This window comes from Sorex fumeus, unplaced genomic scaffold (assembly GCF_029834395.1).
Source record: "Sorex fumeus unplaced genomic scaffold, SorFum_2.1 ptg000014l, whole genome shotgun sequence".
NCBI lineage: Eukaryota > Metazoa > Chordata > Mammalia > Eulipotyphla > Soricidae > Sorex > Sorex fumeus.
The window spans coordinates 6,194,208-6,222,023 of record NW_026606071.1 but is presented as its reverse complement, the minus strand read 5'-3'; the positions used below and the strand labels follow the sequence as shown (position 1 = coordinate 6,222,023).

The 27,816-nt window shown below is 35.5% G+C and overlaps 1 protein-coding gene across 1 annotated transcript in view; it reads left to right on the top strand.

The window, feature by feature from the left end:
* COL5A2 (collagen type V alpha 2 chain) overlaps window positions 1-27,816 on the top strand; it is a 145,324-nt gene that overhangs the window by 77,922 nt on the left and 39,586 nt on the right. Inside the window, exons 8-22 of the mRNA XM_056111963.1 lie at window positions 4,528-4,638; window positions 6,143-6,220; window positions 6,951-6,995; window positions 8,094-8,147; window positions 8,547-8,600; window positions 10,345-10,398; window positions 12,828-12,881; window positions 14,279-14,332; window positions 15,308-15,352; window positions 16,509-16,562; window positions 19,994-20,038; window positions 23,215-23,268; window positions 25,621-25,719; window positions 25,981-26,025; window positions 26,119-26,217. Coding sequence (XP_055967938.1) covers window positions 4,528-4,638; window positions 6,143-6,220; window positions 6,951-6,995; window positions 8,094-8,147; window positions 8,547-8,600; window positions 10,345-10,398; window positions 12,828-12,881; window positions 14,279-14,332; window positions 15,308-15,352; window positions 16,509-16,562; window positions 19,994-20,038; window positions 23,215-23,268; window positions 25,621-25,719; window positions 25,981-26,025; window positions 26,119-26,217 — 945 coding nt within the window. The remainder of the gene's footprint in view (window positions 1-4,527; window positions 4,639-6,142; window positions 6,221-6,950; window positions 6,996-8,093; window positions 8,148-8,546; window positions 8,601-10,344; window positions 10,399-12,827; window positions 12,882-14,278; window positions 14,333-15,307; window positions 15,353-16,508; window positions 16,563-19,993; window positions 20,039-23,214; window positions 23,269-25,620; window positions 25,720-25,980; window positions 26,026-26,118; window positions 26,218-27,816) is intronic.

The following is a 27,816-nucleotide window of genomic DNA, read 5'->3' as shown; positions in this document are numbered from 1 at the left end:
CACCACAAAAAACGAAAGAAAGAAAAGAAAAGAAGAAAAAATGAAAAGAAAGGAAAAAAGAAAAAGTGGATTTTTTCTAGAGTGGGCCTTGAGCTTTGAAACAATATTACTGATAACAGAAGGTGGGGAAAAGACATCATTAATGTCATTAATTTGGATATTAATATTATCCAGACCTCTCTATTCCCATTTACATTAAATCTACACTTTGAAATTTTAGAAATATCTGAGAACAAAGATAATTTTTTGCTCAGTTCATTTTTTGATTTATGTTTCCTTATCAATGAGCACTTTCAGTTTCAAAAACAAAGTAAGATTTCCACTGAAGATCTCTGAGTAAATTAGACTAATACTTTGTTTGTATTACCATTTCTAGTTTATATTGCCAACATTTTATACAATTTAGAGAATTTCTCTCATTTGGAGATACAAAAAATAGATTTTAAAGTTTTAATTTTTTAATATCATGAAAAATTATTCATGGGTTATAATAAAATAACAATTAAAACCAGCCTTCATTATACATCATGAAGTGCACAGTATATTGACAGTGTTTTAGGAAGAAAAGTCTTTATCTTTATGGGATGAGTGTAATTTTCTGAAAAAAATGTGTTTTTAAAATGTGAGTTTTTCAGATCTAGCTATCTACTTCTAGTGGAACAGATTGATTTTCTTCTAGGAGGTAAATACATATGTACAACTCTGACTATCACTTAAATATCTGAATAGCTCTTATGCCCAGTTTCCCACCAAACCATCATGTGTAACCTGCCTCCATTTCCACTTCAGCTCTTCCGGATTTGGTTACTCTGCTTCATTAACTTAGATTTCAGTTTATTGTGAGCCAGAAGATTTATCATAAGAAATTCCTTTGCTATTAAACTCCAGTTTAATCATAAGAAATTCTTTTACTGTTAAACTCCAGTTCATTTACTATGAATTATCCTTTGTTCCTACTTTTAATCAGAAAAAAAATATTACATTGATCTTTGGGTTCTTCAGCCCTTCCTTTCCTTTTAAAATCTGTTAAGACTCTTTAAGGGTTAAAAAGCTAATACGTGCTTAACAAGACTTAGGGGACTGCTGAGGTTAAGGGAGGAAGCATTTCCAGAACTGAGGACGTGGCTATTCCCCAAGCTGTCTTCAGAATGTGGGTTAGGAGGAGGGTGGAATTTGGCAGTTAGAAATCATTGCTCATTTTTCTGAGAAGAAAAAGTGACTGGGTCACTTTGCCTTTTTCTCTAGTTCTCATTGGACTGGTCTATCTTTGGGAGTGGTAAGAAAAATAAAGTATATCAAACTTCAAGTTGTATAATTAAGAGGACTGAAATGTGAAAATGGAATAAGCATAATAAGTGTTTATTATGTCAAGCACTATGCAAAGCATTAAGAAATTAAATTTCTTTTTAAATTTATGTCACCACGATTTACAAAGTTGTTCCTAATAACTTCAGACACAGAAAGTCTTATCACAAATCCAATCATTAGTGTGAACTTCCCTCTACCAATATCTCTAGATTCTTCACACACCCCCAGACTGCCTCCTTGGCAGTTACATTTTTAAGTTTAGTTATTGAGTTTGGGTCTCATGCATGCAGTATTGGTGGCTCTGTGGTTTATACATACATAAATGTTATACACACATACATCTATAAGCATATATACATATTCGTGTGTATATATGTATATATATATACACACACATATATACACACACAAACACACACACACACACCTCATCTTTGCCCCTCTGTTCTCCTGTTTGTTGCTCCTTATTTCCCTTTTAAGTTTCTTTTCTTCTCTGTCCTCCTTTCTATAATCTTGGGACCAGGGTAATATAGGTATTACCCCCTATGATAACTTTCATTCTCTCATCCTGTTACTCTATATACCACAGATGAGTGAAATCATTCAGCGTTTGTCCCTCTTTTTTGGATTGAAATATGATTTCCTTCAGTTCCTTCTCAGTTGCTGTGAATTGTATGATTTTGTTCACTTGTTGCAGTTGCATAGTACTTCATGTATCTATATACCACGTTTTCATTATCCAATCATCTGTCTTTGGACAATCGTGTGAATCCATATCCTACCTATTATGTTAAGTGCTACAATCAATAATGGTGTGCATGTGTCATTTTGCATGAATATTTTTGCTTCTTGGGGAAAGATACACAGAAGTATTTCTGGTTCATATGGCAACTGTATTTTTACTTTGATGAATATTTTCCATATTATTTTTCATAGGGGTTGAACCAGACTACATTTCTACCAGTAGTGGATGAGAATTTTGTTTTTTGCCACATCCCTGCTAACATAGATTGTTCCCACTTACTGTTTTGTTCTGTTTGGGGGCCACACCTAGGGGTATTCAGTAGTTGCTCCTGCTTCTACATTCAGGGTAGTGCTCAGACAGAGGACCATAGGGGGCTGCCAGGGATTGAACGTTAGTCATCTGCATTCAAGGCAATACCCTTCCTGCTGTACTATTTTTCTGGTTCCTATTCCTAGCTTTTTTGGTAAGCACCATTCTTTCTGGTGTAAGATAATATCTCATTATTGACTTGATTTGCATTTCTCTGATAATAAGTAATGATGAAAGCTTGTTTTTTTTTTTTTTTTTTTTTTTTTGCTTTTTGGGTCACACCTGGCAATGCACAGGGGTTACTCCTGGCTCTGCACTCAGAAGTTACTCCTGGCGGTGTTCAGGAGTTGGCCATATGGGATGCTGGAAATTGAACCCGGGTCGGCTGCGTGCAAGGCAAACGCCCTACCCGCTGTGCTATCTCTCCAGCCTCGTGATGAAAGCTTTTTCATATAAATACTGGCTATTCATCTGTCTTCAGAAAAGTACCTGTTCATTTCTTCTCCTCATTTATGTAAGATTTTGGAATTTTTATTGTTGTTGATCTTTGTGTTTTGTGTGTCATGGCTATGAATCCTTTACCCAATGTGCTGAGTGTGAATGTTCTCTCCCATTTAATTGGGTGACTTTTAGTTTTAGCCTGTCTCTTTTGCCAGGCAAGTTCTCTTTAATTTGATAGTTCCAAATCCTTATCTTGGTTTCTGTTGCCTTTGCCAATGGTGATTTGGTGATATGACATCATTGGAAGCAACTTTGAGGTCCAAGTCTTGGAGTGTTCTGACTATATTTTCCTCAGTGTATTCTATGGATTCTGTTCTGATCTCAAGGTCTGATCCATTTTGAATTGACTTTCATTAAAGGATATGAGATATATACATAGCTTTACTTTTTTTACATGTGATTATCCAGTTTTCCAATATTATTTGGTGAAGAGGCTATATTTACTCCACGAAAATTAGAAATTTGAAAAAAAAAACATAGAGACTTGTGCAAGTTTTTGGTGGAGATGGGAGGTCAAGCAAAGTAAACACGTATAGATATGTAGTTAGAAATATATACATTAATTGTATATATAGTTAATTATGATATAGACAAGCACATTTAGAAATTGCTAATTAGATAGCTTCGAACAGTAAAACTCAACCATATAAGGAAGATTATTCTAAAGTACTCGATAGCACAGCGGTAGGGTGTTTGCCTTGCATGCAACCAACATGGCCGACCCGAGTTCGATTCCTCCACCCCTCTTGGAGAGCCCGGCAAGCTACTGAGAGTATCTGGCCTGCACGGCAGAGCCTGGCAAGCTCCTCGTGACGTATTCGATATGCCAAACACAGTAACAACAAAGTCTCCAATGGAGACGTTACTGGGCCCGCTCAAGCAAATCGTTGATCAACGGGAGGGCCTTTACCTTTACCTTTACCTTTACTGATAAACTAAATAGAAGTTTACAATTATTACAAAAAAATATTGAAGATTTGACATATGAAGAGTTAAATTCTTACCGAGTTTTTCATGTTGCAATGATAGAGAATATGACGATTGCTGACAATGGCAGTTTCAGCCAAGGTGATAAAAATGTTGTAGTGGATAGATTACATTTTTTTAAAAGATTTAATTTTTCAGGTACATTTTATGTTCCCAACAAAATAAGGTGAAGGTAAAGCAACTTCCTATTAAGTCCTTCCACATACATAAATAGACTTCCAAAATCAGGATAAAGAGCTTACCTTAAGTTTCCCTCTTCTTGCTATGCATTCCATGGGTTTGGAAATGTATATAACTTTTGCCAATCATTATAGTCTCTTACAGAATATCTTCACTGCTCCCCAAATCTGTGTTCAACCTCTTCATTTTGTCATCTCCAAGATCTGGCAATGGTCTTTTGTCTCCACAGTTTGCCTTTTCCAGAATGTTACACAATTGGAATCATGAAATATTGACATTAAGAGCCCGGCAAGCTACAGAGAGTATTCGATATGCCAGACACAGTAACAACAAAGTCTCCAATGGAGACATTACTGGGCCAGCTCGAGCAAATCGATGATCAACGGGAGGGCCTTACTTTACTAATGATTCATCTCCATCAAGGGGTTTGTGCTTTTAACTTTCTACTTAGCACATTTTAAACAGTGTGTTCTTGTTTCCATTGACTTATTTTTTAGGGTCCCCGTGGTCCTCAGGGAATTGACGGAGAGCCAGGTGTTCCTGGTCAACCTGGTGCCCCAGGGCCTCCGGGACACCCTTCTCATGTAGGACCTGATGGCATGAGCAGGGTGAGTTGTATGGATTGTTTGATATAACATTAAGATATTGCTGACATTATACATGTACTAGCTCAGATGTTTCCTCCTGACTGAAAGAGTCGAGTGACTGCAGTGCTGCTATGCTTAGTGATAAAACTAAGAAACATTCAGGGAATTGTTGGAAAGTTGAATCAAGCATTTTTGGATTTTCTTTTGGGCCACACCTGGATGTATTTGAGGATGAATCCTGTCTCTGTGCTCAGGAGTTACTTCTACTGGGGTTTGGGAACCTTCTGGGATGCTGGGGATTGAACCTGCTGGGCACATGAAAGGCAAACATCTTACCCACTATATTATCCCACCAGTCCCTTAATGTAGCTTTTTAAAAAGGCACTACTCCTAATTACTTGCATTTATCAATTTCAATTCTGAACTCGATGAACATTTCCCCATCTTTTATTATTGATAATAATGAACCAAAAACATTGCTCTTTCTATGAACTGAAAAGGAATATGTGGGGATACGCATCCGTCCTTTGCCGTTCTCTACCTGTTTATGCTGATGAAACCTGTCCTATGGGGAGGAAGATCTGTTTGTAATGATTCATTGAAGGGACCGCAGTGTTGACATTATAAATGCTACATGGTGGTTATTTCTCAAATTTTAGTTTTCTTTCAAAAGTAAGGTAAAACAAATTGCCCTTTGATATTTAAACTCTAAGTGGATTATAAGTAGAGGGAGTATAAGTAGTTTGAGTAGCATGAAAAGGGAATATACAGAATTCCAAAATACAAAATTTTTGCAAGAGTTCATATTTTTTTCTCACTTTAGTATAAAAGGAATTGTCAATTCATTATTTTAAAATGGTATATACATTTTCTTCTAATTAAGATCTGGTAATTAACAGAACTATGATGAGCAGTTTTTGGTTTTATGTTTTTAATTTGGTTACCAGAATCTTTCTGATGACAAAATAAGTAGATAAAACTGTGAGTTATTCTTAGAACATTCAAGGATTCATTCAAAGATTTTCAAATGTTTATCAGCTTATATAAAGCAATTTAAAGTTTACTGTTATAAACAAAGAAAGAATGTCATGTAAGCAAAGTAAATCAAAATGGAATCTGGGATCTACAGGACAAACTTTTAAAAGCATCTCTTAAGATTTCCTCAGATGTTTGACATATTCTAACCATGGGAGATAATCAGATAAAATAAAGATTTAGATCTGAAATCTACTAGACTGCTGAAGTACGATATGAACGATCTACGCTTCAAGTCATAGACTTTGCAGTGGTTAACCTAAAGCAAAATAGCTGTTAAATACATGATGAGGTTTATTTAACTAAAATACACACAATGAAAAACAACTAAAATATTTCTCCTTGATTTAAAGTCAGAAGTTTACAATGATCTTCAGAAAAGCCATTCTCTGAAAAAAGAATTTCAGAGAACGATCACCTCTCAATTTAAAGAAAATATGTTGACATCACTGTTTTACTGTGGGAATGATGGAAATACGTTGTTTTATAGCCATTTTCAGCTCAGATGGCTGGTCTGGATGATAAATCTGGACTTGGGAGTCAAGTCGGACTGATGCCTGGCTCTGTGGTAAGTGTAAATTTTATAGATATTGAATTACTTGTGGAAAAACCATTATAAGAAGAGAGATCTGAGTTAGGTATTAAAGAAATAACAAATGTTCCTTACATGCATTTAAAAAAGTATATACACATAGTAGTCTATTTTTAAAATTTGAATTTTTCTTTTCTTTCTTTTTGCTATCTCTCAGTGTAATCATATCACAATTAAATTGGAGGAGTATCTATAAATACTTAAAATATATTTCATAAAAGAAAGAAATAACTCAGAAAATTTTCCCGAGGTAATTTCTTAAAATATTTAAAATAATATGATTGTTATTATTGATTGTTTCATAAGCCTTTGGTACAACATTCTCTTTAAATTGTAACTATTCTTTATTGTAAAGCTGAAGAATTAAATAGGCTAATAGGTCTTCCATGCCTGCCAAGATTTTCTTCTTAGATATTCTGGTAACAGAGCAACCCCCTTAAGCATGCTAGTGTTCTCATCACAAAGACATTGGGTGTGTACAAGACATGTTTTTTATTTACTTTTGAGACTTTGTATTGCATAAAATCTTCCCAAGTGTTGTTTAAGATTTGCTTGTCTTGAATATAACTGTATTCCAGAAGCATGTAGATGAAGAATGCCAACATCTTTCATTGTCCAAACTCCACTATTTCATATTCTGTAATGGATTCAACATCCTTGAAATATTTTACACAAATAATCTACAACTTTTCTTATTTATTTTCAGGGTCCTATTGGTCCAAGAGGACCTCAGGGTTTGCAAGGACAGCAAGTAAGTCTTTTCTAGTTATTAAGTTACTACAATGTGAAAAATAAAGTAATAACTATCTATGATGTGACTGCTTTAGACTGGACACTAAACTGCATATTATTAATACTATCAATGGGTTGTATTCAATTTTCACTAAGAAATGTGTGAAGTATGTCTTTTAAATGAATTTTCTTCATCGGGAAAAAGTTTATCATCTTGGTTCTTTATGTGAGTGACTTCTAATATGAAGTACACCTTTGTTCCTGAAATGAGATAATTTTCTCACACCGTGATGAAAACTCCACTTGGTTTTGTGCAAACTCTAATATTGTGAAATCAGATCAGAGAAGGTAAATTACCTAATAACGTAACATACTGGAAAAAGGGAGTCAAGGTATTCACAACATGGAATCTTTAAAAATAATATAATTCCTAGAAGCTAGAAAATCAGTGAGTTTGAGATATTTTAAAATTTTGTACAATTTTTCTGTAAGTGGAATAATTTTTTTGAAGCAATTCTTTTTGGTGGGGGCAAACTACTATTTCTCGGGGCTTACTCCTGGCTCTCCACTAATGGAGCATTCCTGGTGGGGATGGGCCCATACGGGGCGTTGGGAATCAAACTTAGGTCGGTTGTGTGCAAGAATAGTGCCCTAACCTGCTGTTCTATCTCTCTAGCTCCTCAAAATATTTTCTTTAAAAAACAATTTTTATCTCAAAGACACTATACTATATCATGTGTGTGGAGTTCTTTTTTGAGTTATTTTATACTATTGCCACTGGTAAATAGAAAATGTAGATGTTGATGATAATGTGGTAATACTCAACAATAAGTGTCATTGATTGAATAGTTACCTGTTCCAGCATGATTCTGGGTTCTTAATGTACATTAGCTGTGCAAGAGCTACGACAGCCAAATGAAATGGGTACCATGTTGCTCTCATTTTAAAGCTTAAGGAGCTGAAGTATAGTGAGTAACTCACCCAAAACCTCATAGCTAGAAAGTGATGGGATCATCAATTTAAACACCTTTACTATAGTGCATATAATATAGAATCTAGTATTATTTCCTTTGTTTTGTATATTATAATTTTACTGCATATTTTTTCTCAATTTTAGGGTGGTGCAGGCCCTACAGGACCTCCTGGAGAGCCTGGTGAACCTGGACCCATGGTAAATGTCATGTAAGCTTGTCGACCCTAGTACATATGGGCCCACCACTAAAATGATGGCATGAATTATTTTACTAGCTTCTTTGTAGAGTAGCCAAAAATTATAAAAGCGTTCAGACTCTCTATGCTTAAGCCATATGCTTTTCTTCTGGCAAAATATATAAATATTCCAAGGCTTTGAACATAATATGCGTGCATCGCTAACATTTGTAATTATGAAACTAAAAGTTCTTCCCCTAGTGAACATACAATATAAAAAATATAACAAAATGCTGATATTACAAAAGCTATTTTTATCTAATATTCTTATTTGTCTTAACAATACTTAACAATATTTGCATTATAATATTAAGGACTGTGGCCAAAGAGACATTTTTCTTTACTTTTGTTTTGTTATTAGGGTCCTATTGGTGCTCGTGGACCCGAGGGACCTCCTGGAAAGCCTGGCGAAGATGTAAGCTACGTTTTGTTCATTGTGCTGTGAAAGTTTGAAGGAGGCTAAGATGGCCCTGAAATGTTAATATAAATATCGTTCATTGGTTTCCATCTTACTTCCTTCACATTTTACATCCATAAATTTGGCTGAAACTGGAGACACAAAATGGCATTTTACACAACCTATACATGCTTTAATTTCCATGGTAGTTTATTGCTTGGTACTACATCTTTCCCTGCTGTTCTAAGTCTCCCATTATAATTACTCCATGTGATAATAGAGTTACCAAAACGACTAGCAGTTTTGTTGGTGGTAACTCTGAAGTAATTCTAAAGAAAAGATATATTGCTCTAGTATATAAAGGTCTTTATGAGATCTTTCTCAGTAGAAGATTTAAAATGGAATTTTCTAGGTGTGTTTATAGATTGGTTCAAGTATTGCTCTCCAATGTTAAAACGTCATTCATTCACTTAGATTTTTTTTATTAAAATTTGCATCCAGCCTCAGAGTTTAACAGTAAAAATCTGTGATTGTAACATAAAATGCATCAATAGATATATTTTCTCGATTATTTTCTTAGTCATCCCAACATTGAAGATTAATAAAATCATAAGTAGATTATTTCTTTTGATACTAAAACTTGTAAATATTTTTTCTTTGTGTGTCAGACTTATTTAACTATAGTTTATTAAATTATGCCCTAATGAAGATGCACTGTAGCACTGTCCTCCCGTTGTTCATGGATTTGCTGGAGTGGACACCAGTAACGTCTCCATTGTGAGACTTGTGAGACTTGTTGTTACTGTTTTTTTTTTTTTTTTTTTGCATATCGAATACATCACGGGGAGCTTGCCAGGTTCTGCCATGTGGGCAGGATACTCTTGGTAGCTCTCTGAGAGGGGTGGAGGAATCAAACCTGGGTCGGCTGCGTGCAAGGCAAACACCTTACACGCTGTGCTATTTCTCCAGCCCTAATGAAGATGGCTCTGATAATTATTAATTTTTTTAAATCACAGGAAAAGAATTGAAAAGAAGCATTTTAAGAAGCACTTTGAATTCAGCACCAACCTTCGGGCAGTCTTAATTTATATATATTTCTTTATCTGGCTAAAGTTAATTTTAAAAAACCTCCACAAATTGACTTGCTAGAATTAATTGTCATCTTAAATTTGGGCTAAACCTGATAGTGCTCAGGGCTTATTCCTGGCTCTGTCCTCGGGGATTACTCAGGGATTCATATGGGGTGCTTGGAACTGAGACTGGGCTTGCCGTTTGCAATGCAATTGTCTTTCCCTTTACTTTTAATCCAGTCCCCCCCTAATTGCTACCTCTGAGTTTAGTGGGTGTTTTTTGTTTGTTGGTTTGTTTGTTTATTATTTTATTGTTAATAGCATTGAGCATGAGTTTCCTAGAGGAGACTTGTTATGGACAGTTGATTTGTCATCCGGTTTTACCAGGGAGTATTTAATCACATAGCACAGCGGTAGGGCGTTTGCCTTGCACGCAGCCAACATGGCCGACCCGAGTTCGATTCCTCCGCCTCTCTCGGAGAGCCCGGCAAGCTACTGAGAGTATCTCGCCCGCACGGCAGAGCCTGGCAAGCTCCCCGTGCTGTATTCGATATGCCAAACACAGTAACAACACAGTCTCCAATGAAGACGTTACTGGGTCCACTCGAGCAAATCGATGATCAACGGGAGGGCCTTTACTTTACTTTTACTTGTTTCCCAATCTTACCTTTTTTTTTGTTTCCCCCACATAGGGTGAACCCGGTAGAAATGGAAATCCTGGTGAAGTGGGCTTTGCAGGATCACCGGTAAGTATATATTGTAATGAAATGACTAAACAGGAACATAAAAATATAAAGAATATTCAAGTGAAATCAAAGTGATAGTATCTATGTACATTAGATCTATGCACATGAGATGCAGTCATCAAAATATGTTCCATTCTGTCATTGTTAAAATGGAACATTTTGCCAGAATAACAGCTAATTTCAATTACCTGCTTTGCATTGGTACTACATGGATGACCCACTTAGAGTGAGAGAATTATATCCTATCCTAATGTGAATTTTTCCACACTGAGTAACCTAATTTTCAGATAACTTAACAGCCTGATCAATTTACATTTTATAAGACCCCACACCTCTTATCCTCTAAAAAAGTTTTAAAATCTTACTTTTGCATTTTTCACATATAGCAGGTTGAGAGTTTATTGACTTTTTTTTTTTGTATGTTAGAAATAATAAATTGTGGATAGGTTGCTTCTTTGGCTTCTCCCCAAACTCTAATGTTGGCTGAAATTTCTGATTTGTGTTCTGAGCCCTAAAAAACCTCATAAAAATATACAGGTAACCAGAGCTCCTAACACAGCTGTCTTCTCCCTCATCGATGCTTTGCGGGAATAGGCCCTTGACAATCCACATAGCCAGAATTCAAAATGTAGGATACTTGGCTGTACTCTTAACGTACTTCTCTGTCCTCATTAACATCACTTCGATAGGCCAGGTCCTAGGATGTACTACCCACGCAATGGGGAAAGTTAGAGAATTGAGCAAGAACAAAATCAGCTCTGACATTCTTGCTGTTAAAATTTCTCCTAGTCTAGCATCTCCTAAGCTAACTTGGACTTCTATATTATGTTTCAGACAGTTTCATAATGTTTCTACCATTTATCCAGCTTCACTAAAATACTCACCATTTATGTTCTGAAAATTGAGATTCAATGCTAAGGCTTTTTTTTTTAGAATAAAGGAATGCTGATCTAATATGGAAATTTACCAGACTCCAAGGATTATTTAGTTGGAAATATAAAACCAGTCCCACAGCACTTTGCTTTCTCTCTTTCCCTTCCTCTCTGGTCAACCTGGGAAGCCAAATGCAGACAAGGCATGAGGTTTAGTCATCAGCACAGATGTGCATGTCAGTGAGTCCAGCATTGAACCTCCTGTCCTGTTGCACTTGAGCACATATTCACAGCATGGACCCTCCACAGGGAGGAAATGTGCCTGCCAACAAGTCCCAGATGCACTCTGCAAGTACACTGCAATCATGTGTGATGGGGGTGTGATGACAGCCTGGGGTCAGCAGATTGAGAATTTTATAAGCATTAGTACATCTGGTTCATTTTGTTATTATATTGAGAGATGTAATAAAGTGAGAATTCCCTTGCAGACTACAAAAAAAAAATTAAAGATAACCATTTTTTTTGAAACAGCACAGCACAGTAATTCCTCAAAATATTTAGATAGTTATGTACTGAGTTTCCTGATAAGAATGTGATGGGGAACAGTCCAGTGGAAAAACTTAAAGGGAATTTTTCAAGTAATGAATTCCTCAGCAGAGTGGTGTAAAAAGAATTAATGGAACTTTATTTGTTTAGACTTCTTATACTATAGTAATTACCTTGCTCCCAACACTATATAAATCTCTCCCCTATATACTGTTATAAGAATCATTGAGAATAATTGCTTTGCCTCTGTCATGTGAAGTCCATTTATTGAATTGCTTTGCCATTTATTTCGGTAACAGTGAAAGCTAAGATAATACAGAACAGAGGGATTTTTTCATCTGGCTAAGAATGTATTAGCACAAAAGAAGTTCCTAAAGAAATGTTTAGCCAAAGTATTAAGAGTTTAAAAATGTTAAGTTACTTCATTAATTTTTAACTCAGTGTCTTTTCATTAAATGCCCACTAAACAGGAGTCAGATTAGGTAAAACAAGAATTACTTTTAAACAAAAATAATCTGATGAATAATAATGACTGATAATATGAATTTATGCTACTGAGATGCTCATTTTACCTGTAACAGTAATAATATATCAAAACCAGGTTAATGTAGTCAGTGGAAATAAATGAACCACATCTGGAGATGCTCAGAGATTATTCCTAGTGGTGCTCAGGGAACCATATAGGGTGCAGGGAATTGAATGGTTGAGTTGGTCATGTGCAAGGAAAATGTCCTACCCGCTATATAATCTCTCCAACACATATTTCTATTTTTAATAATTGTGACATTCTTGGTAATTTTTGATCACCTAGAATATGTATATACTATACAGGCACACACACACACACACACACACACACACACACACACACACATATATATATATGCTATTCTTTCTCTTTTTTGGTATGTTGGGGGAAAATTTGGGGTGTGGGAAAGGAGTGGTAGAATATATGAGTCAATTTCCTATTTTTATTGGTGACTAAAATAAATTTTGCTTTTTCCTCCACAGGGAGCTCGAGGATTTCCTGGAGCTCCTGGTCTTCCGGGCCTGAAGGGTCACCGAGTAAGTTCAAGTGATTAATACTTTCAGATATAGTGCTTTATTGAGAAAGGCTGTGGAATGCAATCTTCTGTATATACACAATGGAAAACTAAGCAATTGTAAAAACAGGATGAAAAATTTCAGTTCATTGCAAGGTGGAGAGAACTGGAGGATATCATGTTAAGTGAAATAAGGTAGAGGGAAAAGTTTAAATACCTGATGATTTCATTCATCTTTGGTATGAAAAGCAACAAAAGAAGTGAGTAGATAGTAAAGACTGATGACCAACCTTTGCCCCTGAACTCTAAAACTAAAATTCCAAGTGGGGAGATGGAAAGGGGAGGGAGAGAGAAGAAGAGATAGACTAGAAATAACATAGGGACATTGGTGGAGGGTCTTGGGCACTTTGGTGGTGATAAGGTATAGAAACTCTATATCAATACCAGAAATATTAACACTATTGTAAAGACACTACCTCAAATACAATAATAATGCCAATTATTAAAGACAAAAATATTTTCAATTCACCATCTGTCTTATGTGACTGGAGTTGCATTATTCATAAAAATAATAATGCTCCTTTACATACATTTTCTTTGAACTTGACTTGATTCTTTTTGGGTCACACCCAGCAATGCACAGAGGTTCCTCCTGGCTCTACGCTCAGGAATTACCCCTGGTGGTGCTCAGGGGACCATATGGGATGCTGGAAATCGAACCCGGGTTGGCCGCGTGCAAGGCAAACACCCTATCCGTTGTGCTATTGCTCCAGCCCCTTTAAAGATATATTTTGATTTCTCACTATATCCTCAATATTATGTTCAAACAAGACATTATTATCAACAGGAAACATTCATGACCTTTAGCTTGTAGCTGAGTAGGAATACAATTGAGAAAACATAAAATTAGAAGTTTGTGGAATAAGTGACATAGCATTAGAAAGTGAAGTAAATCACAAGCCCTGTCAACCCAAACTTAGAAAAGCATTGAATGGATCTCTCTTTATAACTCAAAATATTATATTTTGTATTCTATGTACACATATAAACATAGAATCTATCTGAATGTGTGGTTTTAATCAGTATACTTTACAATGGCCTCTGTTTTGAATTATTGAGCTTTTGATCGGGATAGTTTAGTTATTGTTCTTAATATCACATATGAATACAATCTATCATCTATAATTATATAAAATATATTTTTATATAATTTTTAAATTTATAACTAAACATTATAATTTGGTGAAGTTAAAAAACTTGAATGGTGAGAACTTTGCAAGTTAAAAATTTAATTACTTTACTTTTCATTAACTAGGCTTTACATAAAGATTTAAAACATTCTGAGTAGTTTAAATTTGAGATACAAATTTTTTGAGACCAGGAAAGCAGCAAAATGAAAATTTGTATTTTTCATCACAGGGAACTAAAGGTCTCGAAGGCCCTAAAGGTGAAGTTGGAGCAACTGGTTCCAAGGTAAGTAATTACTTATTATCTCATTATAAACTCACTGTAGCATTACAGTTCTTCAAATGCCTACTGGTGTTTTAGAATCATGTCAAAAAATTCTGAAGTGTATACTATCAAAATGGAATAATTAGGTAAATGTAATTTTCATAGAAAAATGATAATAAACTTACTACAAAACAAGAGATCCTCTAACATTGCCATCAAGGCTAAGTATTTCTGAAGTTTAAGATGCATGTTGTCTTTATATTAAGATGCTGCAATGAATCTATTGTCTAAAGGCAGTTTAATTTTTTTCTTACAAAATCTTGTAGAGGTTTAAGTGAGAGACTTCCTTAGCCCTACCATTAAAACCATTTTGATTCCATTGCTTTCGGGCCATCATTTCTACAAATTTATGATTTTTAAAGAAAATGAAGAGGGCTTTTTGTTGGAAACACCAGTATTTATACATTTTCCCTAACCTTCATGTCATATATTTTTAGTATTGCAATAAATTTTGCTTTGCTTGTTTTACTTGAGCTAAAATATTACCAATCACAGACATTTAATTTCTAATTTTACACTAATTCGAAAAACCCTCGGAGAGCCGGGCAAGCTACCGAGAGTATCTCACCCACACAGCAAAACCTGGCAATCTACCTGTGGTGTATTTGATATGCCAAACACAGTAACAAGTCTCACAATGGAAACGTTACTGGGCCCACTCGAGCAAATCAATGAACAATTGGAGGACAGTGCAGACAGTGCCAAAAAACTGTATAATTACATCAATTTTGTTATAATTTTTATTTTTGTTTCATATATATGAAAGATAAATTACACTTTGAGAAAAGATAATGTAGCATATTTTTGAGAGATTTCATTACAAGTGTGATTTCCAAATGCCTAGTTTTAAGATGTGCTTTGAAAATAATATACACATAGAACAAAGTGAATATGAGTTGTGTCTCAGACTGGAATGTTATCTCAATTTTGCTTTAGGGTGAAGCTGGCCCTACTGGTCCAATGGGTGCAATGGGTCCAATGGTAAGTATTAAGTACATAAATTTCTTTTTCGTTATTTCTTTGCTTTTTAACTTACATTAGAGACTGTTTAATTTATTTTCTTTTAATTCATGGAGATGGAGTTAGCTGATAGAATAATGTAAATCACCAGTTTACAGATAAACATACAAAGAAGAGTCCATTCCTCAAATGGAAAAGGCTTTCTGCATTTTTTGAGGGATGCCTAAATAGTGCACAGCTCCTTGGCCCATTGACTGTTTTTCTTTATTGCATTTCTATATCCAGTGTTCAATCCAATATTGTAGATCCAGTCTCTAAGGTTAGGCTTGGTTAAATCTATTTAGGTCAGGGTTACTCCTGGTTCATGCACTCAGGAAATACTCCTTATGGTGCTCTGGGAGCCATATGGGATATTGGGAATCGAACCCGAGTTGGCCACATGCAAGGCAAACACCCTACCCATTGTGCTATTGCTCCAGCCCCAAATTCACCACTTTTTATTAAGAGTCTTTTCAGAATAACTAATGAGATTCGACTCCCATTTCAGTCACATTACTCTATCCTTCTGTGGGCTGGAGCGATAGAACAGCAGGTAGGGCGTTTGCCTTGCACGAGACCGATCCAGGTTGGATTCCTCCGTCCCTCGTCCCTCTCGGAGAGCCCGGCAAAGTACCGAGAGTATCCTGCCCAGATGGCAGAGCCTGGCAAGCTCCCATGGCATATTTGATATGCTAAAAACAGTAACAAGTCTCACAATGGAGGCGCTACTGGTGCCCACTTGAGCAAATTGATGAACAACGGGAGGACAGTGCTACAGTGCTACAGTGCAAAAAGTTTTCTTTCTTTCTTTCTTTCTTTCTTTCTTTCTTTCTTTCTTTCTTTCTTTCTTTCTTTCCTTTTCTTTCTCTCTTTCTCTCTCTCTCTTTCTCTCCCTTTCTCTCTCTTTCTCTTTCTCTCCCTCCCTCCCTTCCTTCCTTCCTTCCTTCCTTCCTTCCTTCCTTCCTTCCTTCCTTCCTTCCTTTTTCTTTCCTTTTCTAGCCCAGCCTTTTGAAGGACTAATGCTTGGTGACCAAATATATTGAGTCTCAGTTGAATTGAATAGTTTGTCAAACTATCATAGAATTCAAAGACATGGCTTCAAAATATGGTTTATCTTTTTCTTTCTTTTCTTATTTAGGGCCCAAGGGGAATGCCTGGAGAGAGAGGGAGACTTGGTCCACAGGGAGCTCCTGTAAGTATGTGTATTTCAACTCTTATATTCACTGTGCAGTTTAATGGACTTTAAATGAGAATATCAGGACTGGTTCACCTAAGGTTTACATTTTTTAAAATTTTTTCTTTTGAAATAAATTTAGATTTATATAGAGTTATCTTTGTACCCTTCACCTGCCTTCTATTAATGCTAACAGTTTACATAAACACAGCAACTTAGTTGCCTACTAACTTCAATAAGAAATTGAACAAAGTATGTATATACAAGACTAAACTCATTACTAAAAGTCCAGGTCTGTCATGTAACATACTGGACATAACCTTTTGGTCCAAATTTTCTCATTCTCCTTCCTTCTCCCCTTCTGGTAACCACTAATTGCTATTCTAATCTAAAACTTCATATTTGTTGAGTTTTGTTTATCTGCTTGTTTTCTTTATATATCACATGTATGTACAGTGCTGTCTTTATCTGGCATATTTCCCCAAGTATCATAGTTAAAACATTTATTCACTCAAATTACAGGATTTCATCTTTTATAAAAAAATAGTTGATATTTCTTCATATATATAAATCACATATTTTGATCCATTGGTTAATTCATCGGCTTTAAGTTATTTTCAGTTCTTGGCTATTATAAAAAAAAGCAACAAATATGGGGATGCATATATCTCTTCAGTTTAGGATTTTTATATTTTTACAGAAGTGGGATAAGTAGATCATATAAAATCTTATTTTTAATATTTTGAGGAATATTCACGCTACTTTATATCATGGGTACAATAACTATATTTATTACAACCATTTCCTTTCTTTTTACATTTTTTCTAATACTTGCTGATTCTTCTCTCTTGACTACTTGTCAGAATGGACCATTTCTATAGACCCATAGGTTTCAGGTAACCTGAGATTAAAGAATTGAAAGTTTTTCAAACCTTCAAATTCTTTTATAAAATTGTTGCTTATTTTAAATCTCAGTTAGATTGGGGAGTTTATTAAACTCTCTAGAATTCAAATTAGATACTTCAAAGTTTTTTGTTTCCTTTTAAGCTATCATGTTTATCAGCCCAGATGTTTTCATGTGAATTTCAAACTCCTGTTCCTTCATATAGAGTACTTCCCATGGCATGAGAGACTTTTCAGGTTTTAACATATTAACTTTCCCAGAAACTCTTGAATCTTAATCTTTATGTTTTAAGTCATATCTTTAGTGTCGGGATCCTGGCCAGTCAACCCCATTACACTGGAGTACTATCCCCCGGTTGCCACATTTACTCCCTATAGGAGAGGGAGTGGGATGGGGAGAAGCCTCTGCCCTGGATCTCCGAGCTCTCGCAGACTCCCACCACCACCGAGAAAGAACCATGCGGAAGGGGGAAAGTCGGTGGTCAATCAGCAATCCCTTTATTAGTTTTCACCCAGGGGGTCTTATACATCTATTTTAGGGGCAATCCATGTGTATCACATTTACCTCATCAGGTTCAGTACAGATGTTAGTTAATGATTTATGTCTCCTGCTCTCAGGGCCAGGTGTATTAGCTCTGGCAGATGGTTACTATTGCATCACTCATCCTCAACCAAAGTGCCTATGTGTGTGGAGTGCTGAAGCAAGCCCCTGGACCCCTGTAAACAGGGCCGGCTCTTTCTTTCAGGGGCAGGGGATTTGGTCAAAGTCTCAGGCAGGCTACAGAGACCCCAACACTTTAGCATTTTCTTCCTTCTGCTTATAGAGTGATAATACTATCTTTTTAATGTATTAATACAAGGCCCATGCAATTAAATTCAACATTATATTGTATCTTCCCAAATCTCTTACTGTCTGGTCTGTTACATCTATAGCCCATTCACTTATATTCTTGTTGTATCTCAGTTCAACACAGAAGACCATATTTACTGTTACACTGCTAGAGCATGGAAGAAATGACTTACAATATACTTTTTCTACTAAGAGAGGACTCCACCTTAACAATTCCATTCTTGGGGCTGGAGTGATAGTCCAGTGGGGAGGGCCGTTGCTTTGCATCTGGTCAACCTGAGTTTGATTCCTGGCATTCCATATGGCCCCTTGAATACAGTCAGGAGTGATTCCTGAGTGCAGAGCCAGGAGTAACTCCTGAGAATCACTGGGCGTGACTCAAATAAGGCCAAATAAGAAAAATATTGCGTTCTTTTTTTTTGAAGTAAAGTAGTTTTTTTTAGGTAAAGTATTTGAATATCTATACTTTATATATAAAATTGATAAGGAGTGAGAGCAGAGGAAAAGTGTTCTAGCAGAGGAAAAGTGGGGAGCATACATTTCAGGTGGAAATGGGGGTGAAAAACCAAGACAGTAAATGAACCATAAAGTAAAAGAAAGGAGTTGTACATCTCAGGTTGAGATGTGGTTGGATCTCCAAAGGGAGTATGTGCCAAAAATTTTATTTTAAATGCTACTTATATTACTACTTCTGGCACAAAGGGTAGTATGATCTTAGGTCAGTTTTTCTAGGAAACACATCAAAGCCAAGTTTGTGTTCAAGAGATTTATTGGGAGTGATTTTTAAAACTATGCTTATGAAAAAATGAATAAAAGAAACAGGATTTATCAGAGGCATAAATTAAAATATGTTTAATTGCAGTGGGTACCTTGCTCAATTCCATGGGTTCTATCGAGTTCTGCTGATTCTTCAGACTTAACTTGAAATGGGATTAACTTTTTGTCCTATTGCATTGGCCACAGAATGGACATAAACATGGGAGAGTTAACTTCATCTAACTGAGGGAAGTTTGTGGAACAGGTCTCAGCGGAGTTTTCACCTTGCTCTACTTTTGTCACCAGAAGATTGAGGGCATCAGGGTGACAGCCATATCATCCACTATAATTTAAATGTGTATATATGAATTATTTTTTTATTTTACTTATGAGTAAGGCCATCTTACGCTGAGTCCTGTCCTCCCGTTGTTCATCGATTTTGCTAGAGCGGGCCCAGTAACGTCTCCATTGGAGACTTTGTTGTTACTGTGTTTGGCATATTGAATACATCACGGGTAGTTTGCCAGGCTCTGCCATGCAGGCGAGATACTCTCAGTAGCTTGCTGGGCTCACCGAGAGGGGTGGAGGAATCGAACTTGGATCGGCCATGTTGGCTGCGTGCAAGGCAACCGCCCTACCGCTGTGCTATCGCTCTAGCCCCTTACACTGAGTAAAGTTGACTATTAGTACTATTTGCCAAATCTGTTTTGTCTTATATGGTAGCATGTATTACATTAAAGAAAAAAAGAATAATTTATTTTTATTTTTTGTTGATATAATATATGAGTATATGACTGATAACCTTGTTATGAGTGTTGTCAGTTCACCTTAATATTTACTCTTTAATTTTTGGCCTGAAATTTTTAATAAAGAAAATACATTATAACCAACCATAGTTAATGAATTTCTATCCTATCTTGTCCCTTTTTCTCCTGATTAGGGACAACGAGGTGCACATGGTATGCCTGGAAAACCTGGGCCAATGGTGAGTATATTGGATATTCATCCATATTCATTTATGTACTTATTCTCCACTTATTCTCTATTTATGTATTCATGACTATTCATAATAGTATATTCAATAGTAATGAACTGTTGTTACTCATTAAGACAATGGTTCTTATCATTTTTTTTATTAGTGAATCACCGTGGGCTACAGTTCTAGACTTACTAACTTTCATGTTTGCATTAAAGTCATACAATGATCATTTACCCATCCCTCCACTAGTGCTCATTCTCCCCCACCAATATTCCCAGAATCCCTCCCACCACCCCACCTCATCCCCCACCACCCTACCCCGTCTCAGCAGCAGTGCATTTCCTTTTATTCTCTTTCCTTTTGGGTGTTGTGGTTTGCAATAGAAATATTGAGCAGTCATCATGTCCGGTCTATAGTCTACTTTCAGCACAAATCTTTCAACCCGAATGGGTCCTCCCAATATCCTTTACTTGGTGTTCCCTTCTCTATCTAAACTGCCTTTTCAGTCAGCATATAAGGCCTATTTCCAAGCTGTGGAGCAGACCTCCTGGTTCTTATCTTTTCTACTCTTGGGTGTTAATCTCCCATTTTGTTACTTTATATTCCATAGATGAGTGCAATCTTTCTATGCCTGTCCCTCTCTTTCTGACTCATTTCACTTAACATGATACTTTCCATGTTAATCCACTTATATGCAAATTTCATGACTTCATCTTTTCAACTGCTGCATAGTATTCCATTGTGTAGATGTACCAAAGTTTCTTTAACCAGTAGTCTGTTCTTGGACGCTCAGGTTTTTTTCCAGATTTTGGCTATTGTAAACAGTGCAGCGATGAACATACAATTGAAAATATCATTTCTACTATACTTTTTTGCCTCTCCAGGATATATTCCCAGGAGTGGTATTGCTGGATCAAGTAGGAGCTCAATTTCTAATTTTTTGAGAATCGTTCATGGTGTTTTCCAAAAGGGCTGAGTGATTCTTATTTTTGATTGCTCCTGGGGCTCTTTGAAAACTATTAATGTCCAGACCAATTAAACATAATCACCAGATTACTCAGAAATCACTATTTTTTAAAATTCTCCTTATGGCTCATTGGACACCAAGTTTGTTAACTATTGTACAAAATAAAATAGCAGGGTTTACAAGGTAAATGTTTTTGTGAGTATTTTCCATAACCATGTCTGTTTTTTTGTTTGTTTTGTTTTTGGGTCACATGCAGCTCTGCTCAGGGGTCACTCCTGGCTTTGCACTCAGAAATTAGTCCTTATGGTGCTTGGTGAACCATATGGGGTGATGGGAATCAAACCTGGGTCAACTGCATGTAACGGATATGCCCTATTGCCGTACTATTGCTCTGGTCATCCTTTATAGTCATATTTTTATAAGAAAATTTAATAATTGAGCACAAAACTGTTAGTGTAGATATTAACTAAAAAGTTGATGGAGCTGTGTAACCTTCTAAACAGAAGTTTGATAAGGCTTCACAAGACAAATGATAATAATACAGCATCAAGTAGAGAAAATCTTTTCTTTGGTGGGGGTATCTCCCCAAGCAGTGTCCAGGGGTCCTGGGGGCCATCCATGATGAGTCAGAGCTAGTCATACTAGGGATTTAATGCTAAAGCCAGAGGATGAGATGCTACATAGGTTCCTCAGACAAAGCTGAAAATTTCCCATGCCAAAACAACAGTTCATGGGGACTTCCAGATCTGTCCCTTACAATACTTGAGGACTCATGTGGTTCTGGGCATAGAACTGGATTGGCCACACACACTAAGCCCTTAAACCCTGTAATATCTCATCAGCTGCATAAAGAAAGTTTTATATAGAGTCATATCCATAGCCAACATGCAATATACATGTGACTTGTGTGTAATTTTTTTCAGTTCTTTTAAATGCCCAAACTAGAATACAGTGATAGTGATTCAATTTATTTACCCACAGATTTTTGTCTACATTTTTACTCATTAAAAAAGAGTAAAATTTAGGGAAAAGAAAGTAAATTTTGAGAGGGATTCAATTAATGCCAAAGTCATGGGATAATTTACTCTTCATATAACAAACAAGCTAATATAGAATGGAATTCTTACACTTATTTCCTTAAAATTTGTGTTTTACATTCTATGCATTCATATTCTATGAATAAAATTTAGGATAGTAGCAAATACCCATTTGTAAACTTAAGATAAACTTTGTTTACAATGCTATATAAATACCAGGTGATAGTTCTCACCTCACCAACTGCCACCTATCACACCATATGCCTCACTAAATGCAGGATCACCATCCATTACCAAACAGTCCACTGTGGCTCCTCGACCTACTCCATCATCTCTGGTGACCGCCATCTGTTATTCTGTCTAAGAGGGTTTATTTTTGATTTGTTTGTTAATCAATTTGTTTTTATATCTATAACATAGTGGAATCATATACTCTTGTCTTTCTCTTGATTCATTTTACTCTGTATAACCCCAGTAAGAGACACTCATATGTCTCTATTTTTCCATGTTTTGTTTTAATATCAAGTCTTGCAGTGCTTAAAGCTTACTTCTAGCTCTGTGCTCATGAGGTCATTCCTAGCAGGTCTCTAGGGACACTAAGGGGTGCTGGAGAAAGAACTTGGCTGGCCATGTAAGGCAAGCACTCTACTAAATATATTAATGCTCTGGCCCCCCCAAATCAAGACTTTCTCTTTCTTGTTAGCTTAGTGTTCTTTCATTGTGTGTGTCTGTGTTTACCACTTTTTCTTTATGTTTGTTATTGAATAGAATGTTATTTTTATTGGTTGTTGTGAACACAGTTGTGAATATTCAGTTTTTGTAAGGCTGAAAAATTGCTTTGTATTATTCAGATTTTATTCTTTATAGCTTGGCTAACACACAAAAAAGTATATCACTAAAGAAAGAGTTGTTTCAAGAAATTGTGGATGTAATTGACTAAATATTATGTTTCAACAAAAAAACTTCATGTTTTACACAAAAGTACATACCTTTTATCACTATGTTGAAAGGTTTTTATAGTAAATTTGTACCATTATTTTGTGATTTTTTGAGGTAAGTGGTGACTTACTGTACATTTTATAATTGTACAAAATACACAGTTTTATTAAAGACAAGGGGTTGCTTAGTTAGATATAATTAAGCACAGGTCTGACAATTTTGCTGGTTTCTTTTAATAGGGGCCTCTCGGTATACCTGGCTCTGCTGGCTTTCCAGGAAATCCTGGGATGAAGGTAAAATGTTAATACATACACACATATGTATGCACAACTCTGCTTATTACATAATTAAATATATGGCTAATATTTTTTAACTGAAAAGACGGGTTTTACTTATGTATATTTCACTTACTTCTATACCTTAACTCCATTTTTCATATGGTACAATGATCTACTAAAATTTTATAGAAAAGTACAATGAATGTCAAAGGAAAACTAATTTTAGAAGTTTCTCTAACGAAAGGATCTATATTTTTATTCTCTCTTACTTTAGAGAAAAAAAACAAAGAAAATGAATACATAAAATTATTACATAACATAGTTGTGAATAGTACTTAAAATAGTTGTAATATCAAAAAATATGTTACAATAAAACTCTGTAAACATGCAGTCATAACAGCTGCAAGGAATATGAGCTTAATCTATGTTGCAACTCAGTATTCTCATTCAGTGCCTGTCAGTAATAAAGAGCAGAATGTTCTAAACAATAGGTGGTTAAAATAAATCAGAGGATGTCACATGACTGTTTTCTCACACAATGCTGGCCTTCATTCTTGGCCCTGATTCTTGCTCCCACCCCAAATTATATGACCATTAAAGGGAGGACAAAAAAGCTACTTGGCTAGCCATGTGGGAATGGATTAAAGTATTCTGCTGGGATTATTTGCTTTTATAGTGATTCACAATTTGTTTTTTTGTCCAATACTTTAGATAATAAATTCAGGGATTATAGTAGGAAGTTATAAAAACTATCTTAACTTAATAAATTTAGAACACTAGTTCCAAATTTTAAACAACACATACATTGTGTAACCATTTTAAATATCAGTGTATTTAATTTTCCCACATACAATGTTTATCTTTGGAAAAAATTTTTCTTCAACCTGAAACATTTGCTCATGAGACTCTGCTGGTAAAAAGTGACTGTGGTCATGAGAAGTTATCTTGATATAAATCTTTTTTTCTCATAGAATATTAAATCATAGAATCTACATAATTTTTTTCTGATTTAACTTTATAAATCATAGTTCCTGATTTGTCCCTAAATAGTAATGTTATTTTCATTTGGGTCTGGACTTCAAGACAAACAAACACATAATCCGATAGGAAAACATTAAGTTCTATAATGAACATTTAAAATACTTTTTTAAATGTGAGTCATTTAGGCAATTATTCTTCAGGTTCACTAATGCTGTCTTTAAGCTGCCACAGTGGTGAGGCTACCAAAATGATATCCTAAATTAATTCACCAGACCCTCCACCTTTCTTTCTCTGAGAACTTAGAGTGAAGTAAAGTGTGAAAGATCTCTTGTGCTTCCCTTTATAAATTACCTGTTGCTTGAAATCCTAATTCTATCGCCACTTAACTGGTTGAACTAATAGTAGTTATCAGGTTATCTTGGCTATTTAGTGTTGTGGGCATCATACTACTGAAAAAAGTGACACTGGTGGTAGTGGTGGTGGCGGTGGGGAGAATCCCCTCTTAAGCATGCTAGCATACCTTTTTTTTGTATCTTAACATTCTTTAAAAAATTAATTTTATTGATTGAGAGTCTGTGATTTATAATACTTTAATGATTTCTCACATAATTACAACACAACACCCATCATCAATGTACTTACCTCCCTCCCCCAAAGGCCCCAAAGGCCCTCCTTCCCAATAAAAACGTCCCCCGCCAACTCAGTTATATTGATCAGTTCTCTGATTGTGTTGCTTTTGCAACTTTGTTGCTAACTTGCTCTGTATCTTTATCTACCACATCTGAGAAAGGTCATTCTGTATCTGTCCTTTTCTTTTTAACTGACTTCATTCAGCTTGCTGTTCTTCAGTTCCATGTTGCTGTAATTTGCATTATTTCATTCATTTCTTAGAGTATTCCATCGCATATATATGTATGTATATATACGTATATATGTGTGTACATATACATGTGTATATGTATGTGTCACAATTTATTGATTTCTTCACTTCTATTTGGCCACTTGACTCGTTTTTGTATCTTGACCATTATACTAACTGTAGCAGTGAGCATAGGTATGAATATATTCTTTAAGATTAATTTTTGTGTGTTTTGGGAATAGAAGCAAAGAAGTGGTAAACCATTGTTGTTCTTTTTTTTAAATTTTATTGAATCATCATGATATAGTTACAAGCTTTCATGTTTGGATTACAATCACACAATGATCAAACACCCATCCCTCCACCAATGCACATTCCCCACCATTTGTGGAGTATAAAACCATTGTTGTTCTTGACCCATTTAAGTGTTTGGGTCTAATATACAAACCTTCAAATAAGCAACCAACTCTGAACCAAACTGCATTTAGATTTATCTTAAGTTAACCTTCTTCTTTATATTCTTTTAGGGAGAAGCAGGTCCTACTGGAGCACGAGGCCCTGAAGGTCCCCAGGGCCAAAGGGGAGAAACTGGGCCACCAGGTCCAGTTGGTTCTCAAGGTCTTCCTGTAAGTTCTGAGCATATTTAGAAACCAAGTAAAGAAGGATATGCTTGGATATGCTTTGTAACATCAGAACAAAGGAAACTTATTTTAATACAGTCTCTTTACCTCTAAGTTATTGCTCATATTTCATTTATTCTTTAAGTGTTATCTATTTTATGGAAAAGAGTCCTAAGACTGATTTTAATGAGAGTTGGGTTTTTATTTCAATCCTACACTACTTTATACATAGATTAATGTGCCATAAACTTTTCACGTATGTTTTAGGGTACAGTGGGAACTGATGGAACTCCTGGTGCTAAAGGCCCCACAGTGAGTAACTAATTACATTAATGGATCCGTTGAACATTAACCATAGACTGCTATGTAGGTCTCTGCTCAAATGTCACTCTCTTTGTCTGGCAGGGCTCTCCAGGTACCTCTGGTCCACCAGGTTTGTCAGGACCTCCTGGATCTCCAGGACCTCAGGGTAGTACTGGACCTCCAGGAATTCGAGGGCAACCGGTAATATGATATAGAATAACTCATCCATAAATATAAAGTAAATAAGACTTCCAACAGAAATAGTATGTTGCAAGATACATGGAACACAGATAATGTTACTCACCTGATTAAAGTGAGTAAAGATAGCCAAATGTATAATTTGGACATTTAAAAGTAGGACATTATCATGTTAAACAATTAGAATTTTAGTTTAAAATAAGATCATTGCTATACAGTTTATCTCATAGAATTTTCTGATCAGTTGAATGATAAGCATTATGGAAATACCTTCCAACATATTTGGGGGAAATGTGGAATTTTAATAGGGATTTATAATGATTATTTGACTTAATGTGGGTTCTTTAGAAATAATTTCTTTAGAAATAATCATCAAGTGATTCCAACATGTTATTCATTTTCAGAGTTTCATGTTTCATAAAAATAATATATAGAAAAACATAATGAATCTATAAGAAACAAAAATAAAAAAGATGTACTCTTTTAGCTTGATATTTAAATATTAAATATTTCTTCCCAAGTACTACTTGAAACAGATATATTGAATTATTTTTCAAATTGATTTGTTATACTGATAAGGCCTTTAAAATTATGGTGACAGAATTTGTAAAACATGAGTGCTACTGGTATTTCACATCTGTTTTCATTTTGCTCTCAGTTTAGATATAGTGATTACCACAACTTATACTATAATTGGTATTTAAAGATACATACATGAAATCTTAGAATCTTATATTGCTCCATAGAGAAAGATGTGTTAAATTTTAGTTTGTTGAAAAATAAAACCAATATAAAATGATTTTAGTCCTAAGTAAATTCATCTATTTCCTAAAATTAACCTTGGAGATTCATTTGTAGAAGTTGTTACAGTTAATTGTAATTTTAAAATAAAATTGAAATAATTATAAATATTTTAGTATTCAGGTGGGCTGGAGCGATAGCACAGCGGGTAGGGCGTTTGCCTTGCGCGCAGCCAGCCCGGCCGGGCCTGGTTTGATTACTCCACCCCTCTCGGAGAGCTTGGCAAGCTACCGAGAGTATCTCGCCTGCACGACAAAGCCTGGCAAGCTACCCGTGACGTATGCAATATGCCAAACACAGTATCAACAAGTCTTAAAATGGAGACATTACAGGCCCCGCTCAAGCAAATTGATGAACAACAGAAGGGCTGTGTTTTGTTTGTTAGTATTCAAGAAAAAATTTATCTAAAAATAAATTTCATGAAGCTAATGAAAATACTTATTTCATAAAATACTTGTTTTCTAAACTATTAAAAAATTAAAATATGTATTATTATTCTATACATAGTATAAGAGTCAGACCGATAGCATAGTGGGCAAGGCGGACGACCCAGTTTCGATTCCTCTGCCTCTCTCGAAGAGCCTGGCAAGCTTTCCAGAGTACTTCATCCACACAGCAAAGCCTGGCAAGCTACCTGTGACATATTTGATATGCCAAAATGGTAACAACAAGTCTCACAATGGAGACGATACTGGTGCCCGCTCGAGCAAATCAATGAACAAAGGGAGGACAGTACTACATCGCTACATAGTACAAATTATATACAGCCTTTTCAGTTGTAGGAATTCATCAAACTGTAAT